This window comes from Lithobates pipiens, unplaced genomic scaffold (assembly GCF_037356315.1).
Source record: "Lithobates pipiens isolate NorthernLeopardFrog02 unplaced genomic scaffold, aLitPip1_a1.2 Scaffold_23, whole genome shotgun sequence".
NCBI classification, from domain to species: domain Eukaryota; kingdom Metazoa; phylum Chordata; class Amphibia; order Anura; family Ranidae; genus Lithobates; species Lithobates pipiens.
In genome coordinates, this window is record NW_027507785.1 from 54,699,421 (window position 1) to 54,722,230 (window position 22,810).

The following is a 22,810-nucleotide window of genomic DNA, read 5'->3' on the forward strand; positions in this document are numbered from 1 at the left end:
TACAGGAGAGGGTCAGAGACTGTAGATATGTTACAGGAGATGGTCAGAGACTGTGGACGTATTACAGGAGAGGGTCAGAGACTGTGGACATATTACAGGAGAGGGTCAGAGACTGTAGATATGTTACAGGAGATGGTCAGAGACTGTGGACATATTACAGGAGAGGGTCAGAGACTGTAGATATGTTACAGGAGATGGTCAGAGACTGTGGACGTATTACAGGAGAGGGTCAGAGACTGTGGACATATTACAGGAGAGGGTCAGAAACTGTAGATATGTTACAGGAGAGGGTCAGAAACTGTAGATATGTTACAGGAGATGGTCAGAGACTGTAAACATGGTAAAAGAGATGGCCAGAGACTGTGGACATATTACAGGAGATGGTCAGAGACTGTGGACATATTACAGGAGAGGGTCAGAGACTGTAGATATGTTACAGGAGATGGTCAGAGACTGTGGACGTATTACAGGAGAGGGTCAGAGACTGTGGACATATTACAGGAGAGGGTCAGAGACTGTGGACGTATTACAGGAGAGGGTCAGAGACTGTGGACATATTACAGGAGAGGGTCAGAAACTGTAGATATGTTACAGGAGATGGTCAGAGACTGTAAACATGGTAAAAGAGATGGCCAGAGACTGTGGACATATTACAGGAGATGGTCAGAGACTGTGGACATATTACAGGAGATGGTCAGAGACTGTGGACATATTACAGGAGATGGTCTGTAATTGTAGACATGTTACAAGAGATGGTTGTAGATTGCAGATATGATGCAGGAGATGGTCAGAGACTGTAGGCATGCTACAAGAGATGGTCAAAGACTGCAGACATGACACGGGAGATGTTCAGAGACTGTAGATATGCTTTATGAGTTTTTAGAGACTCGGGACATAATCCAGGAGGCAATCATGGATGAGGTTATATAAAACTGCAAGAGATCACTTGTAGTGGGCTGGATGTAGTCTAGGCCCCATAGTTTGGGGGCCTCTAATCTCTAGCAGTCTCATGTAATGTGTCTCCAGTCTATGACTCATGAAGCATGTGCCCAGTTTCCAAGAACTCCTATAGCACGTTGGCAGTCTCTGCACTTCCATAGTCTCAGAGTTTTCTGTAGCATTATTTTCGCTGATTACATACAGCCCTTTGGTGATGTCAGTGCCAGCACCCGAGGCCCCCTATATTAAGACAGTTGACCACCCCAGGTATACAAGATAAGGGTTTTCTGTCTAATTCCACATATGTCTTTCATATCTAGGTATCTGGTGCTCTCGAAACCCTTTTGCTTTGAAAATAACAACCAGTATGAAATCCGCATCCGCTTCCAGCGTTTGGATGCCACCAATCGACAGCCTGGATCCTTCATCCTCGTTGATTCGGTAAATATGATAAATGTTTGCTGTTACATATTGGATGCAGGATTGCAATCACTCCTAGGACCATTATTACTCTTCGGGCCATAGATGATCTAGGTGTGAAGCATGGATGGAAGAAACAGGTAACTTTTAGAGAGTAAAGCCCCCATACACACCATCGGATCTTCTGCTGATTTTTTTTCTTCAGATTTACCAAAACCGTATAATATGAGGTCAAACCTTAGGAGTTTCAATGTGTATGCAATCAGGCAGGCCCTTCACTACATGGTTTTGATAAATCTAAAAGACAAAAATTTGCAGAAAATCTGATAGTGTATATGGCGCTTTAATGTTTCAAGTAGACAGAGATTGGTAACAGTTATAAATCTCAGTTTCAAATCTCATGGCCATGAGCAAGATCATGTGCCGTATCACAGCCATCAGTCAAATTCAAACCTGCATTGGGAAATGACATTCGGTGACTTAAGATTTGAATCCTATTGGTGGCTGGATGACATCCTAGAACAATTTTAGTTTAAGAGCCCTTACAGGGTTGTGGATATTTGTGGATATCAGCCTCAGATCTCCCCCTCCCCACTCCCCACTAGTAGATCCCCCAGTACAGTTTCTGACCCAGTGCTCATCTCCCCCTCCATTACAGATCTGCCTCCAGTACACCCCCCCCCCCCCCAGTATGGGTTCCCTCGTACAGTACAGCCCCCCCAGTACATCCCCCCCCCTCCATTACAGATCTGCCTCCAGTACACCCCCAAGTATGTATTCCCTCCTACAGTACAGCCCCCCCCAGTAAACATCCCCTCCTCCATTACAGATTTACAGATCTGCCTCCAGTACCCACTCCCCCTCGTATGTATTCCCTCCTAGAGTACAGCCCCCCCCCCCCAGTACACATCCCCCCTTCCATTACAGATCTGCCTCCAGTACACCCCCAAGTATGTATTCCCTCCTACAGTACAGCCCCCCCAGTAAACATCCCCTCCTCCATTACAGAGTTACAGATCTGCCTCCAGTACCCACTCCCCCTCGTATGTATTCCCTCCTACAGTACAGCCCCCCCCCCCAGTACACATCCCCCCTTCCATTACAGATCTGCCTCCAGTACACCCCCAAGTATGTATTCCCTCCTACAGTACAGACCCCCCCCCCCCAGTAAACATCCCCTCCTCCCTTACAGATCTGCCTCCAGTACCCCCCCATATGTATTCCCTCCTACAGTACAGCCCCCCCAGTACACATCCCCCTTCCATTACAGCTCTGCCTCCAGTACAACCCCCCCAATATTGATTCCCATCTACAGTACAGCCCCCCCTCCAGTGTAGATCTCCCCTCCATTACAAATCTGCCTCCAGTACATACCCCCCCCCCCCAGTATGGATTCCCTCCTACAGTACAGCCCCCCCTCCAGTGAAGATCTCCCCCCTCCATTACAGATCTGCCTCCACTACCCCCCCCAGTATGGATCTACCCCCCCTACAGTACAGCCCCCCACCCCTCCAGTGCAGATCTCCCCCTCCATTACAGATCTGCCTCCAGTACATTCTACCTCCCCCAGCATGGATTCTCTCCCGCAGTACATTGCTCCCCCTCCATTACAGATCTTCCTCCAGTACCCCCCCCCCCCAGTATGCATTCCCCCCTACAGTACAGCCCCCCCCCCACTCCAGTGCAGATCTCCCCCTCCATTACAGATCTGCCTCCAGTACATTCTACCTCCCCAGCATGGATTCTCTCCCCCAGTACATTGCTCCCCCTCTATTACAAATCTTCCTCCAGTACCCTTCCAGTATGGATTCCATCCTGCACTACTGTTCCCCACCTCAGTACAGTTCCCCCCAAGTACATATATTCTCACGGTACAGATATTCCTCAGTACAGATCTCTCCCTTTTATTTTGTTTCCACTTGGATCCCACAACTATGGCACATTCAACTCACATTGGTCCAAGCTGGACCAATGGACTATGTAAAAACTGCCATACCTGGAATTCACCTTTGAACATGCTTTGCGAATGGGAAAGTGTAACAAATATAAGGTAGGCGCTATCTCAATTTGGCTGCAAAAGCAGAAGTACACTTTAAATATGACATCATTTTAGGGCAACAGTGCCACCTTCAGGTGTGATCTTGTACTGCATATCGTAGTTTATCCAAAAATAGAAAGGTACAAGTCTAATCTTGTTTTATATATTTCATTTCTTTATATTAGGGATGCACCGATACCATTTTTTTTTTTTTACAATGAGTACAAGTACCGATATATATATATTTTTTTATAGTACTCGCCGATACCGATTACCGATACCTACCGCAACTGTTTTGTTTTAACTTGGTACAAAGCATTGAAAAGTTATTTACAAATGAAATAAATCATTTTTTTTTTTAATTTAGCACTTTTTCAATGTGAAATGTGTAAATATATGTTAATATATATGTGTAAAAATAATTACTAACAAAGCAAACAAAAAAAAAAGTTTTAATTGTTTATAGTTTATAAAATAGACGTGAACAAAAGAAAAAAAGCAGGAAAATAATAATTAATTGGAGGAGAATAAGGAGTTAATTAAGGCTGATTAGAGTAAATTAAGGGTTAATAAGGGGTTAAGCAGAGGAACATTTGTTCATCCCTTTGAGCTGCAGATGAAGAAACAGAAAGATTCAAAAAGAAACAATGTTTCTTTTTATTTTAGTGTTTCAGCAGTTGAGCAATGTTGTTAATAAACATTGCTGGCTGCTTTTTTTTTTTTTGACAGCTCCAATTACCGGACTTCTTTAACACTTCATTTGTCAACAGGGGAGACCCAGCTGACAGCTCAAAAAACCGAGCCTGAAAGTATCGGTTTCAGGTATCGGTGCATTTGCACGAGTACCGAAACTTGTGAAAATACTCGGTATCGGCGCAACTCTAGTTTATATTGATATTTTATATTATTCCAGTTTACTTTATACAGTATTTAGAGGAAATTACTTTGGTCTGGCACCTCCAAAGGAGCTAACAATCTAATATCCCAACCAAAGTCATATAGGCAAGACATGTATTCAGACCGCTATGTCTTGGGTACATGTAATGCCCCAACTCCTTTTCTTTTTTTTTTGTATTGAAAGTTTAAATGATTTCATTTTAAATATAAATTGGTCTTGTCGGAGTTCTTTTTTAACACTTGCTATATATCGTTTTTGTCCCACAGCTGGTCCTTCTGCCCAAAGTCTATGAACTGCCCGGTTTCCATGGTAACGACCCCATATCCACACACCACCGTGAAGAAATGGAGACCTACAGGTGCCTGGAGTCCTTCAAGATGGCCACCATGCCAGTCCTGGCAGAGATGTGCATCAAGCTGCTGTGTAGTATCTCCGCCATCATCCACAACGGAGCTCTGCGTGAGTGACAGGTCCACTTCCCATGATGGTGGACGGTACATGGACACACCACTGCGCTGCAATCAGGTGCATTGCACGCGGTTGCAGAATGGTTGCAGTGTGGCCTCATTCACTTAAATCAGTCAAGTATGGCAGGGGCGCCACCTACTGGAGGCTTTTTAAGGGTTTTTTTTTTTTGCTAATGCCGCAAAACAAAGAATCATAGCCACAGGATTTGTACAGCCCTGTGCAGCTACAAGCCCTCATTCATGCAGCGGTGGTAAAACCGCAAATCAACCACCTGATTTTACCACCCTCTGGCCTCTCATGGGAAGGAAAAAAAGTAAAACTGCCAGAAAAAAAAAATGTAAAGAAATGGGGAAAATTGGTGGAAGTGTTGCTAATCTGCTGAAAAGTAAAACATAAATATATATATATATATATATATATATATATATAGAAAGATATATATATATATATAAACAGTGTATATACAGTATATACTGTGTATGTATATATATATATATACACACACAAAAGGCCCCAAGCAATTGACTGTGATCAATTGCAGATTGTCTATCCACTTTTCTATGGGGACAATAACTTTTAAATTTTTCGCATGCATGTTAATATCTGCATTTTTTGCATTAAACCTTCAATTATATATTTCATGAAAGCAGGGGCCCTGTAGAAAGAAAACGGTGGACCTTTTTAATATTTCATGTCACACAATAGTAGTGCAACTGTTTATAAAACATAAAATAAGAAATAAAATGAGTTTTATATAATATCTTTTTAATAATAATCGTATATAACATAATATCTATTTTAAAATAGTTTCATATAATATAATAGCTATTTTATCAGAATTGTATATAATTTAATATCTATTTTATATAAATGTTATATAATGTAATAATTATTTTATAATAATTTTATATAATGTGATATCTATTGTATAATAATTTAATATTATATAATATCTATTTTATAATCATTTTATATAACATAATATCAATTTTTTTGGTAAACTATAAAAGATGGGGTTGCAATGAGTAAATACCCAATCCTTAAAACTGTAGACCAATGGTCCTCAAACCGCGGCCCCAGGGCCAGATGTGACCCCTTGCTTGCCTTTATTTGGCTCTCGGGGCACTATTCCGATGATAGGGCACCATTACCCCTACTGACACCATCAATGGGGCACTATTCCTCCCATTATAACCAATGATGGGGCACTGATGCTGGTGCACTTTCTACTACCGATGGCCACAGTCCGGCCCCCCCAGAAGCCTGAAGTGCAGTAAAATGGCCCCTTGCTTAGAAAGTTTGGAGACCCCTGCTGTAGACTATATAACATATTAATGTTATATAATGTAATAGCCATTTAATAATAATTTATATATATATATATATATATATATATATATATATATATATATATATTTATATATATTTTATATATATATATATATATATATATATATATATATATATATATAATCGCTATTTTACATCTATTGTATAATAATTTTATATAATATGATATCTATTGTATAATAATTGTATATTATATAATATATATTTTGGATCGATTTTATATAATATGATATCTATTGTATAATAATTGTATATAATATAATATCCATTTTTTGGTAAACTATAGAAGATGGGGTTTCATCACGTAAATAGACGCTGAAGCCTTAAGGGCCGGTTCACACAGGGGGTGATGCGAGGCGACACGACTTGCCGCGCCGCGACCTGCCGCGACCTCAGCGGCGACTTGCAAATGACTTCTGTATAGAAGTCAATGCAAGTCGCCCCGAGGTCGCCCAAAAGTAGTACAGGAACCTTTTTTCTAAGTCGGAGCGACTCGAGTCGCTCCTCTTAGAACGGTTCCGTAGTACAGAACGGGGGTGACTTGTCAGGTCGCGGCACGGCAAGTCGTGTCGCCTCGTGTCGCCCCCTGTGTGAACCGGCCCTTAAACTGCAGACTAAAGACCACACTTTTAAAAGTTTTAAAGGTTATCAGTAAGGAGTTAACGTAGAATTGCTGCTCTCACACTGTTTGCCGTGATACCTCACATGTGTAATGCCATTGCTTTTTACATACAAATTTGCACCCTATGACCTCATTTGCCTTTGGGTGTGTGCATGGGGCAACAGGGGTGCTTTTTATTTTATTTTTATTTTTGTTTTATTCTAATTAATTGCTCACTTTTTTTAAGTGACTTTATTGCTATCACAAGGAGATAAAAAGCCCCCGGTGTGATAGCACGGCCAGGTGACAGGTCCTGTTCATGGAGACATCCGGGGTCTGTTAGACCCCTGATTTCTCCCCTGTTCTCAACTGCAGCTAATAAAGCACAGATTATGTGGTGCTGGGTTGGGGGGTAGGTGTGATGGGCACCTGCGTTTCTTTTTCTAGTAGTAGACATCATGGTTGTATTTCTTGTCAGTGGGTCACTTTCTGCTCTGTTTGTCTTCCAGCCTGTCTGTGTGATTTGCAAGGCTCGCTCAGTGCAGTGTGCAACAAAATCGGAGGCCAGTGTATGTGTAAGCCCAACGTGATTGGCCAGCGCTGTGACCAGTGCGCTCCTGGGACCTATGGGTTTGGCCCGTATGGATGCAGCAGTAAGTAGAGATCCTAACACATTTTTTTCTATACATTACATTATCCTAAAGAGAAAAGAGAACAGAAAAGATTGCAGACGCACTCAGCTACTACTGTAATTGCTTGAACAGAGGGAGTCCTTCTTTAAAGCCCGACTTTAGCCAACATTTTGGATAGAGTGTGGCTGGTTAGAACCACTTCTTTTTTAATTTGCAGTCCGTGTCCTCATTTAGTACATTTCCCTCACTTCCTGTGATGAAAAATCCTTCCAGCGGGGACACAGGGTATAACAATATTTTTTACAATAATTTTGAGCAGCAGTTATTGATCGGTTAGTGAGGTGTATTAGTCTAGCAGAAGCATTCATAATATACTGAAGGGGGGATAGCCTGTGTAAGGGTAGGCCATTGAGGAGAGAGGAAATAACACAGTTTCATAGTTAGTAAGGTTGAATAAAGACACCAGTCCATCCAGTTCAAACTGAGTGTCTACAATTGTCCCCATCCCTGTACATTGCACACTCATATTGGTCCCTACCCTCAAGGAACCCACAATCCAAGGTCCCCATTCATATACTAGGGCCAATTTTGGGCAGAAGCCAATTAACCTACCTGCATGTCTTTGGTTTGTGGGAGGAAACCCACGCAGGCACAGGGAGAACATGCAAACTCCAGGCAGGTAGTGTTGTGGTTTGAACCAGCAACCCTTCTTACTGCTAGGTGAGAGTGCTAACCACTACACCACTGTGCCACCTAAGTAAATAAGTTGTTTTGTGGTGTCATTAGTCATTAAGAGGCAAATTCTGGAAATGTTGTGGGGGGAAAGGCGGCAAGATTTAGCCAGTGATTGGATTCTAGGATTAGATTGGAATCTAGGATTACATCCAGAACCTTGGCGTGTGAGGAGAAACCAATGGTTGTGCTGGTGGTCTCAATGATAAAGCTCAGTTTTAGAATGATTGAGTTTGAGGAAGTGGTGTAACATCCATACTGATATTTTGCTCAGTAAGTTTGTGATACGTGAGGATATTGGGGGGGGGGGGGGGTTGAGTTGTGGAGTGGGGAGATAGATCTGGGTGTCAGCATAGAGGTGGTATTGGAAGCCATGGGAGGTTATCAACTGGCCCAGGGAAGAGGTGTAGAGAGAGAAGAGGCGCAGCCCAAGGACAGAGCCTTTGGGTACCCCAACAGAAAGGGGAAGAGGACCAGAGGAGATGGTGTATGTGACACTAAAAGTGTGCTGAGACAGGTAGGAGGAGAACCATGAAAGAGCAGAATCACAGAGGCCAAGGAGTGGAGATTGTTGAGGAGGAGTAGATGGTCAACTGTGTGGAAGGCATCAGAAAGGACAATGAATAAGAGTATGGAGCACTGGCCATTGGTTTTAGCAGTTAGTAGGTCGTTGGTGCGTTTTAACAGGGCAGTTTCAGTGGAATGTTGTGGGTGGAAGCTGGACTGTAGGGGATCAAGAAGGCTGTTGTCAGTGAGGTAGGAGCTCGTACAGTTGTGCACAAGGCATAACGGGAACAGATCTTCTGCTTACCCAAATCTTTACGCTCGATGTTCCGTTTTCTTGCTAATTCCCAATTCCCCAGCCATTAATTGTAGAGTCAGTTGGCGATCTTGTGCCAGCATTTGTCGGACACTCGCTCGTTCAAGTCTGAGGTTCTGCTTGTTGGCAGTTGACCCGAATGTGGCTCATCCTCAGTTGTTTCCATCCCATTGTGAAAGCGTTTGAACCAGTTGTAAATAATGCATTTTCTGCTCACTGCTTCCGTCCCGTACACTTCCACCAACATTTCACACCCCTAGGTCACCGGTTTCCCCAATTTGTAGCAGGACTTGATGTTCACTCATTGCTCCATGGCACTGTGACCCTACCTCTCACACTGACTACGTTTGACTGTCCCCCGTGGGTTTACCCTGACGGTTACATGTACTCCACGCTAGGTGATGCTTCTCAACATGTCTCTGAATAGCCATGTGGATGCATGCGCACCTGGCCCATGTTGCCGTTGAGATATGGGACCATTCACCAAACTTTTTAGACACGCCTCGTAATACATTTCTGTAAACTAAATATTCTGATTCCTTCTGTGAGTACTTATTAGGGCAGAGCACTACACTGTACATATTCTAAAGTCTCCATACCTGCTGTTGGATAACATGGAGATAGGGTTGCAAGTTTTCTGAATGTTCGATAAGACCGTCTGTAAACCAAAAAAATCGATTTTATTTCGCAACAGAGTGCGACTGTGACTCTCAGGGCTCCATCTCCCGGTTCTGCAACCCCGTAACGGGCCAGTGTCAGTGCCACAGCAGTAAGGCTGGGAGACAGTGCAACCAGTGCCTTCCGGGACAATGGGGCTTCCCCCACTGCAAGCCCTGCCAATGTAATGGCCACTCCGAGGACTGTGACCCCAAGACCGGTGCCTGCATCAGCTGCCGAGATTTCACGAGTGGGCGGCACTGCGAGAAGTAAGTTCCAGTTGGGTCACCTACAGCCAGCACTTCTAGTTCTGGTCTCTTTTGTGTGTTTGTACGCAGAACAGGTGTAAACACATTCAGGTGGATGTATTAAAGGGATGCTGTGGTTTTGGGTCAATTTTACTTTAATACTTTTTTATTTTTTTTGCTATTCCTATATAATCTCTGTTTTTACAAACAAAAATATAATACAGGATAAACTTTTGGCACAGGATTCTCAGAGCTTTATGAGTTTTTAAAACAAATGTTTGCTTTCATACGCTCTCTCACTGATTGAAATTAAAGACAGGTGAAAAGAGTGAGGGGAGATGAGTCACTATGTTTATGTTGTGAGTGCAACTCAGAGCTTGAGCTATTGAGCCCTGTTAACAACAAGCGCTTTTATTCTCAACAAAGTGGATAAGGGTAGCCCAGAAAAAAATTGAAAAAGAGGTTATAGCTCCACCTACTGGCTGAATATGAGAATAGAACAATTTCATATGCAATATTTCTTATTTGATTAGGACAGGAAAAAGTAAAAAAAAAAAAAAAAAATGTTTTAATTCTGACTATAGGAAACAAAAAAAAGCAAGTACCGTAGGCTCAATTCATAAAGCTGGTTAAGAATATTTGTTTTCAGCCATGTGACCATAATTGAAGTAATTGTACCAGGGAATGAAATACCAGAAATATGATATTAAACCATGTTGCCTTCCAACAATAATCTTCATTATTGAACTTAGTTGGAAGCAACCGAGGCTGGTTTTACCTACCTTTGATGAGCCTTTGGTGGGTCTCTAGGGACAAAATTAAAGGGGGCAGTCCCAAGATTTAAAATTAAATAATGTTATCAGTTTTTTCCTTATTTGTTCCCTTTTCTGTCCACATTTCTATATTTGTTGCTAAATTTAGCCAGAGAACTCTAGGGGGCTTCAGGGGATGATTTGAGGAGTTAGAAGACTCCAAGGAGCTTCCTCAGGTCTAATGAGTGTTCATAACAGACCCAACCCAACATTTATACCCACTTCGGTCACCTTCATCTAATCAACAGGATCATACCCCCCGTGACACTTACTGAATTGGAGAAGCCACTCAATTGAGTGATGAAACATCTTTAATACCCCAGAACAAGTCCAGTTGACTTCTTCAGGCCCAGTCTAGTAGACTTGTACTAGAAACACGATGACCTGGATGATAAGAACTTTCATAGACATCAGGAACATCATCCTAATTTCAGATGTCCCTCTTAGGTGTCTGGATGGCTACTACGGAGATCCTATTCTTGGCACTGGCCAGCAGTGCCGTCCATGTCCTTGTCCTGGCTATCCCGGTACTCAAAACTACCACGGCAGCTCCTGCTACGCGGACCGAGACTCCAGCCATATCGTGTGCCTGTGCGCTCCTGGCTATACAGGTAAGAAGCTGAGCATGCGGGTGGCCTTCAATACCCATGAAGAATGTCCTCACTGACTCATAAATGCCATAAACACCAAAAAATAAAAATTCTAGCAATAATATAATATTTTCCTTTTTAGTCTTCAGGATTTTATTTTTGCATTTTTGGGCTTACATATACGGTACCTTGAATATTAAGCATGTGCAGAACAAAATTTGCTTTGTTTCGTTTTGATTCATTATTTAAATATTTTGTTTAGTTAAATTTGTTAACTTCGTTTAATTCGTTTTCTAATTCAATTCGACTTTGCCGAATTCGGTTGAATTGAATTCAGTTCGACCGAATTCGGAAAATTCTAATTGAATTTTAATTCAAATTGGTATTTGAATATAAATTTATTCTATTCGAATTTCGGAAGACGGTTACATTCTTTCTAATTCATTCTGTTCTATGCTCTTGTTTCTTTCTATTCTGTTCTTTTATGTTCTATTCTAATTGATTATTTTCTTTTTTATTCTAATAAATAATAATAATAATATTAATTTAATTTCTATTCTATTTTACTCTATTTTTTTATTTTCTATTCTATTTTGTTATGTTTTACTCTACTATTTTCTAGTCTATACTTTTCTATTCTGTTCTTTTCTTTTCTATTCTGTTCTCTTTTTTATTCTAATAAATAATAATAATAATATTCCTTTCATTTCTATTCTATTTTACTCTATTTTTTTATTTTCTATTCTATTTTGTTATGTTTTACTGTACTATTTTCTAGTCTATACTTTTCTATTCTGTTCTTTTCTTTTATATTCTGTTCTGTTTTACTCTATTCTTTTCCAGTCTATTATTTTAATATATATTCTATTTTATTCTTTTATATTCTATTCCTTTATTTTCTATTATATTCTATTCTATTATTTTATTTTTATTCTAATCTGTTTGGTTTTACTCTTCTTTTCTAATCCTGTTTTCAAATTAGAATTTTCAATTCGGTCGAATTTCGTTTTGTTATTTCGGATTCGGTTAAGTTTGTTACTATTGTATTCAGTAGACATGTTTCCATTAGGTTTATCATTATGTTTCATTCTGAATCTAAATGCGGACAAATTTTTCATTATTCGGGAATTCGAATTATGTATCAGAATTTCCGAATAATGAAAAATTTGTCCTCATTTTGATTCAGAATGAAACTAATGGAAACATGTCTACTGAATATAATTAGTTGACAATTAATAATTAGTTGACAAGACTGGACTAGTAGTCAGAAAGTAAGTTGCAGAGATTTAAAAATAAATGAGGCATAAATGGAGGCAGACAGTTTGTCCTATACAGCCCAATCTGAATTCTTTATGGATGCAATTAGACATGTGTGGTTCAAATCAAAATTTGGATGAAATTTTTGTGATTTGGAAATTTGGATGTATCCGAATCTCCAAATCACAATAGTAATGAATTTCTCTCCCGCTCCTGGTAAAGAAATGGCACTTTTGGGGGGATGGGTACCTGATTTGACAGGTACCCGCTCCCACTTTAGTTCCAATCACCTAGGTGATCGGAAGTGGAAGTTCTCCACCCTCCCTCCCCTCAGTCTTCTGGGAACGTGGCAGGTCCAAGAAGACTACAGGACCAGACACAATGCGCAGAGCGGCTCACACATGCACAGTGGGCAGTCAGCAGTGAAGCCGAAAGCAGTTACAGCTGGGTGCCCACAGTTAACATGGTGGCTCCAGAGACAGACAGACAACAGGAGATGAAAACGGTTGGGGGAGTACACCGCTGGATCGTGGGACAGGTGAGTGGCTGTTTTTTAAAAAGTCAGCAGTTACAGTTTTTGTAGCTGCTGACTTAATTTTTTACACAAGAGACTGGAGCTCCTCTTTAATGAATGAAACCGAAACAAATTTTGCAATATCTGTGTGACACATTACCAGACATCATCAAGTATGATGCAGGACCAATAGCCCATGATGGATTCTCAGAATGAAGAGGAGAGGCCTGAAACGTGCTGGACAGAGGTAAAAGGTAAGTATTACATGCAGTGGCGGCTCGGCCATAAGGGGTGCAGGGACACTGCCCCCCTAATCTATGTGCCGACCCTAATCTACATGCAGGGTGCCGGATGCATGGATTTCAATGTTTTTTTTTTTTTTAAACACATAATGAAAGCCTGAGGCTCTAATTGGCTTACAAAAAGGGTAGGCTTGGGGAACAGAGCATTGCGCCCCAAGCCCACCCAGTTGTGTCACAAATTAATATTCGCTATTGTCTTCCTGATTCTGCTCCTGTCCAAACTGGAAGCGGGTCCTGAGACCCGATTGCCAGGGAGTCTTTGGACGCCCTGCCAGTCGGGTCTCAGGAGTCGGACCTACTTCCTATTTGGCCAGGAGGAGAAGCAATGACCCCGGAGCAAGGTCTCTTCCCCTTGAAAGACAGAAGCCATCAGGGTGAGAGTCAGGGAGCTACCTCTTCCAGGGATGGCTCAACTGTAGCCACATCCAGCACTCCATCCCAGAGCGCCACCGTATACTGTCCATCCCGGAGCTCCACCGTATACTGTCCATCCCGGAGCTCCACCGTATACTGTCAATCCCGGAGCTCCACCGTATACTGTCCATCCCAGAGCTCCACCGTATACTGTCCATCCCAGAGCTCCACCGTATACTGTCCATCCCAGAGCTCCACCGTATACTTTCCATCCCGGAGCTCCATCATATACTGTCCATCCCAGAGCTCCACCATATACTGTCAATCCCGGAGCTCTACCATATACTGTCCATCCCGGAACTCCACCGTATACTGTCCATCCTGGAGCTCCACCGTATACTGTCCATCCCGGAGTTCCACCGTATACTGTCCATCCCGGAGCTCCACCGTAAACTGTCCATCCTGTAGCTCCACCGTATACTGTCCATCCCGGAGCTCCACCCGTATACTGTCCATCCAGAAGCTCCACCATATACTGTCCATCTTGGAGCGCCACCGTATACTGTCCATCCTGGAGCTCCACCTTATACTGTCCATTCCAGAGCTCCACCTTATACTGTCCATCCCAGAGCTCCACCCGTATACTGTCCATCCCGGAGCTCCACCCATATACTGTCCATCCCAGAGCTCCACCGTATACTTTCCATCCCAGAGATCCACCATATACTGTCCATCCCGGAGATCCACCATATACTGTCCATCCCGGAGCTCCACCATATACTGTCCATCCCTGAACTCCACCATATATTGTACATCCTGGAGAACAGCAGCCCTTCCCTGAATCCTCGTCATCTGCCTCCTAAAGTAAGGGTCCATCTCCCGCACATGTGGGGGGGGGGGGGCAATTGCCGCCTTCCTGTCCGTCTCTCGGGGGGGGAGGGTAGTCATCTTTACCTTCCTGTCTGTCTCCCGCAGGGGGAGTTAGTCGCTGCCTTCCCGTCCATCTCCCGCGGGGTTGGGTGGCGTTGGTTTTTCCGCCCCCCCCAATATTGAGCACCAGCCACCACTGATTGCATGTAAGAAAAAAAAAATCAGCTTTATATATTGAAGCGTTATTTTTATATCTTTTTGTTAAGGTTCACGGTGTGATCGCTGCTCCCCCGGTTACTTTGGGAACCCGGACCAAGACGGTGGAGAATGTCGCCCTTGTCAGTGTAACAACAACATCGATCCCACCGATCCAGAAGCATGTGACTCGAGGACTGGCATGTGCTTGAATTGTCTCCACAACACTGATGGGCATCACTGCGGAGAGTGCAAAGCTGGTTATTTCGGCAGCGCCATTCTGCGCAATTGCCGCCGTAAGTACCCGCAGATTATTTCATTTATTACATTCACCACAGAAACAAAGTGCTGTAAGGCTCCATTTACACTCGTGCGACTCCAAAGTTGTGCGATTTCCATTGCAACTTTGATGCAACTTTAGATAAGTGCAACTTGGATGTGACTCTGGTTTGACTGTTGCACAACTGCCGCATTGATAACATTAAGTCTGACCAAAGTAGTGCAGGAACCTTTTTACAGTCACTGTAACTTTAAGTCGCATAGATTTTAACAGCTTCCATTAAAATACATGGGCTGAGACTTGTCATGCGACTTTATGTGTACAAACTCACATGACAAGTTGCAAAACAGTAAATACTTAAACCTTGATTATTACCTATATATCCTAACATTTTACAACAGCCATTAGCATTCCTGTGTTCAAGGAAAGAACAGTTGTATTTTATTGTATCTCTCCTTTGTTGTTTGTTTCTAAATACTATATGCAGTTTTCACACCCAACATTGTAGAATTTCTGACTAAAAAACTGAAAGTTTCAAAAGTTTGTATCTTATAGGCCGGGTTCACACTACTCCAATATGGAAGTCAGACAACTTCCAATCCAACTTCATGTCTAACCTCCATGCAAGTTCCATGAACGGGATCCGACTTTGATCTGACAATACCAGGTTCTTCGAGTCTGGTGTGAATCTTGAGGGGGAGACCCCACACCAAAATTTGAAAAAAATGAATAAGTGGCTTGTCCCCGTTTGGCCCCGTCCCAACATCATACCAGACCCTTCGGTCTGGTATGAATTTCAAGGTGAATCCTCACGCCAAAATTTAAAAGAAAAAACGTCATGGGACCCCCCCAAAATCCATACCAGACTCTTATCTGAGCATACAGCCTGGCAGGTCAGGAAAGGGGGGCGGCGACAGAGCGTCCCCCCTCCTGGACCATACCAGGCCACATGCCCCCAACACAAAAACAGGGTGGTTGTTTTGGGGCAGGGGGGCACTGCGCCCCTCAACCCAAGGAACCTTGTCCGGATGTTGACAAGGGCCTCTTCCCGACAACCCTGGGCAGTGGTTGTGGGGGTCTGCGGGCAGGGGGCTTATTGGAGTCTGGAAGCCACCCTTTAACAAGGGGGCCCCAGATCCCGCCCCCTCCCCTGTGTGAATGAGTAGGTTGTACCCCTACTCATTCACCCAAAAAAGTGTAAAAAATAAAGGACACAGGTTTTTGACAAAGTCTTTTATTAAAAATGAAGAATGTCCCCTATCGTAAATCCACTGTCTTCTCTCTCCACTGCTGATGTCTTCTTCCTCTGGTTCTTCTCCCTCCACTGTCTTTTTCCTCTGGTTCTTCCTCTAGTTCTTCTCCCTCCGCTGTCTTTTTCCTCTGGTTCTTCTCCCTCCGCTGATGTCTTCCCCCGAAGCTGGCTTCCGCTTTTGTCGGCTCCTGCTGTCTGCCATTTCTTATATAGCCATGGAGCATGGCCGCCCAGTTACATCATCCGGAGACCTCGCCCCTTGTGACATCACCGCCCGGGGCATGATGGGGCAGTGTTGTCACATTATTTATTTATTTAATTTCTTAAAGATACTTAATGGACCCTCCAGCAACATAAGCCCCCCCCCCCCCCACCCAGCAAACTAGCAACAAGAGACCTCCCCAGCAAAGACAGACTACCTTGCAAAAATAGATACCCTCCAGCAATAACAGATCCCCCAGCAGCCAGCATCAATAGACCCTCCAGCACACCCAGCACCCCTTGCCATTACATACATTCAGTACTGGAGTTGCCGAAATGGCATTCCCAGTGAAAAAAATCCCTGGCGTTGTCAATTTGTGCAGCGCTTTATACATTTGCCTGATAACTGAAAAGGATTTGGCTGTTAACATTGGGATGCAGTCGCCGCCCCCCTATCCATGTGTCCAGCCCCCATGCAGGACGCCAGATGCATGAATTCCAATGGATGGGGGGTGTTTTTTTTTTTGAAGCACGTAATTAGAACATGAGGCTCTAATAGGCTTCAAAAAAAGGGTGGGCTTGGGTCGCAGAGCACTGCGAACCGAGCCCACCCAGTTGTGTGGCAATAGCAAATGAATATTCGCTATTTGCCCGCGGAGGAGAGAGGGGAAGCCGCCTGTGATGCCCGACGCCTGGCAACCATAGATATAGGGTAAGTGCTCCAGACCCAACCGACCAGACCAGGGGGTGGCTGTGGGTACACTGTTTACCGCCCCCCCCCCCAAAAAAAATTACCACCAGCCGCGACTGCATTAGTTTATACTGTAGGTCTGCATTAATTAATGTTGCATACCTAGCTATGATCTCATACCCATAGGATACTCATAGGATACTCATAGGATACTGTTTATTTTCTAGGCTGTACCTGCAATGAGCTGGGCACCCTGCATTCCCACTGTACAAGGGACACCTGCTACTGTGACAGGGTAACTGGGCACTGCCCTTGCCGGGCGAATGTCATAGGGAAGAACTGCGATCAGTGTGCCCCTAACTACTGGAATCTTGGAGCGGACCTGGGCTGTGAGCTGTGCGCCTGCCTGCCGGAGCACTCCCTGAGGCAGGACTGCAATGTGGTAAGTGGGGCCCCATACAGGACCTGGTGCCATTCATAGTAATGTTACATTAAAGCGGGAGTCCGCCGGTACTCCGCGTTTTTTTTTTTTTTAAAAGCCAGCAGCTACAAATACTGCAGCTGCTGACTTTTAAAATAGTGACACTTACCTGTCCAGCGCGCCCGCGATGTCGGCACCCGAAGCTGATCTCTCGATCGTCTCTCGGGTGCTGCTGCCGCCATCTTGGGTATGGGAATCAGGAAGTGGAGCCTTTCGGCTTAATTTCCTGGTTCCCTACTGTGCATGCGCGAGTCGCACTGCGCAATAAGGATGGACCTGCTGCCTCTGGGATCTGTGTGTTTCCCAGCAGGCAGCGGGGGACTTTCGGAAAGAGGCGTAATCTACGCCCCTTTCCGCAGAGAGCTATCCCGGAAGTGGGTGCAGATACCTGTACTGTACAGGTACCTGCACCCCCCTCCCCCCTGAAAGGTGCCAATAGTGGCCCCAGAGGGGGGGAGGGTTCCGATGAGCGGAAGGTCCACTTTAGGGTGGACCTCCGCTTTAAATCATATTTAAAGTGGCGTTCCACCCAAAAATGGAACTTCCGCTTCAAGCGCTGGTGACCCCCTGACATGCCACATTTGGCATGTCATTTTTTTGGGGGGAGGAGTGAGTACCCCGTTTTTACAGGCACCCAGCTCCCACTTCCTCCCCTGGCTCTGCAGCGCTGAGAAGGAAGATCGCCTCTCCCCCCTCCCACCCTGCAATCTTCTGGAACACATCGTTCAGCATGACCGGTTTGGTGGTGGGCCAGTGATGGTCTGGGGAGGCAAATCCATGGAGGGACACACAGACCTCTACAGGCTAGACCAGCCTTTCTCAACCTTTTCAGCACAGAGGAACCCTTGAAATAGTTCTCTGCTCTCGGGGAACCCCTGCTAAAAATTAGAAATCTACAACTCATGATACATTAGTGTGATGGTCAGTGGGGAGAATGGTCCTTACACTTGTGGTCATTGGGAAGAATTACCTCCTTACAGATAGATAAAAAGATCAATGGTGTGAGTGGGAACTTATCTGAAAGGCGGAAATTGCCCAATGCTGAAGGAACCCCTACCAACTTTTGTAGGAACCTTGGTTGACAATCATCGGGCTAGACAATGGCACCCTGACTGCCATTAGGTATTGGGATGAAATCCTTGGACCCATTGTCAGACTCTACGTTGGTGCAGTGGGTCCTGGGTTCCTCCTGGTGCACGACAATGCCCGTCCTCATGTGGCGAGAGTATGCAGCCAGTTCCTGGAGGATGAAGGAATTGATACCATTGACTGGCCCCCCACGCTCGCCTGACCTAAATCCAAAAGAACATCTCTGGGACATTATATTTGAGTCCATCCGCCGCCGCAAGGTTGCGTCTTAGCCTGTTTTAGGAGCTCAGTGATGCCCTGGTCCAGATCTGGGAGAAAATACCCCAGGACATCATACGATGTCTCAGGAGCATGCCCCGATGTTGTGAGGCATGCATACAAGCACGTGGGGGCCATACACACTACTGAGGACCATTATGAGTTGCTGCAATGAAATTTCAGCAAAATGGACTAGCCTGCTCCATCGTTTTTTCACTTTGATTTTCGGGCGTCTTTTGAATTCAGCCTTCTGTAGGTTGATCATTTTCATTTCCATCAAACGATTTGGCATCCTTTTGTTTTTAACACATAACCCCGTCCATTCCAGTATAGATATCCAGTGTAAGATTTTTCCCCATTGAGATCTGATGTGTTTTCAAAGTGTTCCTTTCATTTTTTTGAGCAGTGTACAATAACTACCATAAACTCTTATAGACTTTATTCTGTTGTCTTCTCCGTAGTACACAGGGCAGTGCCACTGCCAGCCTGGCTTTGGAGGGAGAGTCTGCTCACAGTGCCAGGAGAATTTCTGGGGTGATCCGAAAAAAAGATGTGAAGGTACGGTGACCCACAATTTGTCTTACTTACCGATGTGTGAAAAACCTAAAGTGGTTGTAAACCTCAGACATGAAATATGAACAAAGCATATCCCTCTATAGTATGTGCTTATCTCAATGCAGAGCATTAAGTGTAATTTCTGTCTGCTGCCTACTTCCTTTATCAGCATGAGTCACTTCTGACAAGTTTTCCTGACACCAGGAGCAAAATGGTGACGTGGGGGGCACAGCCTGTGATTGACGGCCTCAGCTCTTTTCCTGTGTGAAGAGGAGGTGTGTCCCTTTCCTCCAATCAGCTCTCAGAGCTCTCCTCACTGATGTAACTTAAAGTGGTTGTAAACCCTCCTTCCTGACTTTTACCTATAGGTAAGCCTAGAATAAAGCTTACCCATTAGGTAGTGGAAATATCTCATAAACATGCGCCGTTTAGGAGATATTACCCTTGTAGTGCACTGATGACATCATCGGCGCATGCACTGTGAAGAAACAGACCTCCGTGGTGTTTCTTCCCCAGCGTGTGCTGTGACCGACGGGTCCAACGCGCATGGGGCTCCAACCAGTCACAGAGCTGAAATCCACAGCACCGGAAGGGAAAGGGGCGAAGATGGACACGGTCTGCACAGGGGACAGTGCGGTTTTCGTTTGCAGGTAAATGTCACTAGACATGCGCACTGACAAAAAATGTGTTTGTTTTTGTTTCATTCGCTTTTTTCCTTTTTTCAGAAATTGGAAAATTCGGAAAACTAAAAATTTGGATTTTCAAATTTCCGAATGTCCAAATTTTGGAATTTCCGAATTTAGAATTTTTGGAATTTTGATTTTCGAATTTCCAAATTCCGACTTTCCAAATTTTGAAATTCTGAATTTCTGAATTTTTTAATTTCCGAATTTTCAAATTTCCGAGTTTTAGAATTTCCAAATTTTGGAATTTACGAATTTTGAATTTTCGTAATTTAGAATTTCCGAGTTTCCAAATTCCAAATTTTGAAATTCTGAATGTCTGAATTTTAGAATTTTGAATTCCGAATTTTCAAATTTCTGAATTTTAGAATTTCCAAATTTCCGAATTCAGAATTTTCTAATTTTCAGAATTCGAATATTTGGAAATTCAAAGATTTGAAAATCCTAAAATTCGAAAATCTGAAAAAAAGAAAGAAAATCTGTAAAATCTGAAATAATAGCTAACTTTTAAATGATAGATATTGGAATTTCCTTTCAAATTTGTGAACGTAACGAATAAAACATTTTCTGAAGTTACGAATTATCCGAAATAATGAATGTCGCATCTAAACAAATAGAATGGAACAAGTTAATAATATATAATAATAATAAAAAAGGTTTTATTATTATTATTGTTTATCATTATATATTTATTATTATTAGATTGTTACGTTCCTATACAGCATTGGTTATTTCAGATTATTCGTAACTTCGGATAAATTCGTATTCGTTATATTCACTAACAGCCAAATTTGAAAGGAAATTACAATACCTATAATTTAATATTTATTATTAGTTAGTTATTATTTTAGATTTTCAGATTTTCATTCTTTTGAATTTTCAGATTTTCATTCTAATGCCCTGTACACATGGTCAGACTTTCTGACGACAAAATTGGTCGGATTTTTTTCTGATGGATTTTGGCCCAAACTTATGCTGCATAGACACGGTCACACAAAGTTGTCGGAAAATTCAATCGTTCTGAACGCGGTGACGTAGAACACGTCGGGACTATAAACGGGCCAGTAGTCAATAGCTTTCTTCTCGTAATTTATTCTGAGCATGCATGCCACTTTGTCCGTTGGAATTGTCTACACACGATCAGAATTTAAACGATCGGATTTTGTTGTCGGAAAATTTTTTGATCCAGCTCCCAAACTTTGTGTGTTGGAAATTTCTGATGAAAAAAGTCAGATGGAGCCCACACACGATCGGATTTTCCGACAACACGATCCGATCGCACATTTTCCGTCGGAAAGTCCGACCGTGTATACGGGGCATTATTCTTGGTTTTTCATATTTCCAAATTTTTCAATTTTTTAATTTATGACATTTTGATTATTAGAATTTCATGATTTCGAATTTTCGAACTTCCGAAATTTAGAACTTCTGAACCTTCGAATTTGAATTTTCAAACTTTCGAATTTCTGAAATCTCCAATTTCCGAAATTCCAAAATTTTGAATTTTAAAAAATTCAGAAATTTGAAAATTCATAATTTCGAACATTCGTCATTTCGGAAATTTGGAAATTGAAAAATTGAGAAATTTGACAAAATTTGTTAAAAAACTAATTCGGAACTAAACAAATTGCCCCTATCTTATACCCCATACACATGGTCGGAAATACCGATGGAAAAAGTCAGATCGGATTATGTTGTCGGAAAATCCGACTGCGTGTGGGCTGCATCGGACTTTTTCTGCCGGAATTTCCGACAGAAAAAGTTCGAGAGTTGGATCTAAAATTTTCCGGCAACAAAATCCGATCGTACTTTTTCTGATCGTGTGTAGAGAATTCCGACGCACAAAGTGCCACGCATGCTCAGAAAAAAATTGGAGACGAAAGCTATTGGCTACTGGCCTCTAAGTAGTCCCGTCGTACGTTCCGAACGTCACCTTGTTCCGAACGATCGGATTTTCCGACAACTTTGTGCGACCGTGTGTATGCAAGACTAGTTTCAGCCAAAATCCGACGGATTTTGTGGTCGGAATGTCCGACCGTGTGTATGGGGCATAAGTGTCACATAATGGGCTGGTATGCAATGCATACCAGCCCATTATGCTTTTAATTTGCATGGTTTGCAGGGAGAAAAAAAGAAAGTAAAAGCCGTCAGGCTTTACTTCCTCTTTTAGCGCCCCACCCTCTGCTTTTCAGAGCTGAGAGATCCTGTGTAAATTGTGCACTTTGAATGGATGTAGGGGAAAGATATGTAGGAGGATTTGTTTCATCTCTTTATATCACCTGAGGCCAGTCACCTCTCTGGGAATATGGAAGGGTTTACAACGCTATCTGCTGAGACAAGACCCAACTTTCGCACCAGTATGTCTTAAGATTAGCAGCAGCAACCCACACCTGGAAGCCTCATACGCGTTGCGTCCATGATAGTGATTAAGCATAAAATCCCAGCGCCGTAAGGCATCAACGCTAACCAGCAGTGCCAGAGCAAGCAAAAAGGCCAAAATGTACCCCTCCCTCCTAATGAACATTGATTTATTTCTGCAGGATATTTTTAAGGTCCTTCTTTTTATTGCACCCCTCTTCTGCTGAAGCACTCAAGGCCCCCGCCACGTCTTCCTATCCCTCGG

General features: G+C 43.1%; 1 protein-coding gene across 2 annotated transcripts in view; it reads left to right on the forward strand.

Annotated features, from left to right (window-relative positions):
• LOC143927533 (laminin subunit beta-1-like) overlaps window positions 1-22,810 on the forward strand; it is a 190,033-nt gene that overhangs the window by 131,678 nt on the left and 35,545 nt on the right. For both annotated transcript variants that reach the window (XM_077451647.1, XM_077451648.1), the window contains exons 18-25: window positions 1,260-1,380; window positions 4,562-4,754; window positions 7,224-7,367; window positions 9,593-9,824; window positions 11,063-11,226; window positions 14,769-14,993; window positions 17,349-17,563; window positions 19,411-19,507. In XM_077451647.1, coding sequence (XP_077307773.1) covers window positions 1,260-1,380; window positions 4,562-4,754; window positions 7,224-7,367; window positions 9,593-9,824; window positions 11,063-11,226; window positions 14,769-14,993; window positions 17,349-17,563; window positions 19,411-19,507 — 1,391 coding nt within the window. The remainder of the gene's footprint in view (window positions 1-1,259; window positions 1,381-4,561; window positions 4,755-7,223; window positions 7,368-9,592; window positions 9,825-11,062; window positions 11,227-14,768; window positions 14,994-17,348; window positions 17,564-19,410; window positions 19,508-22,810) is intronic.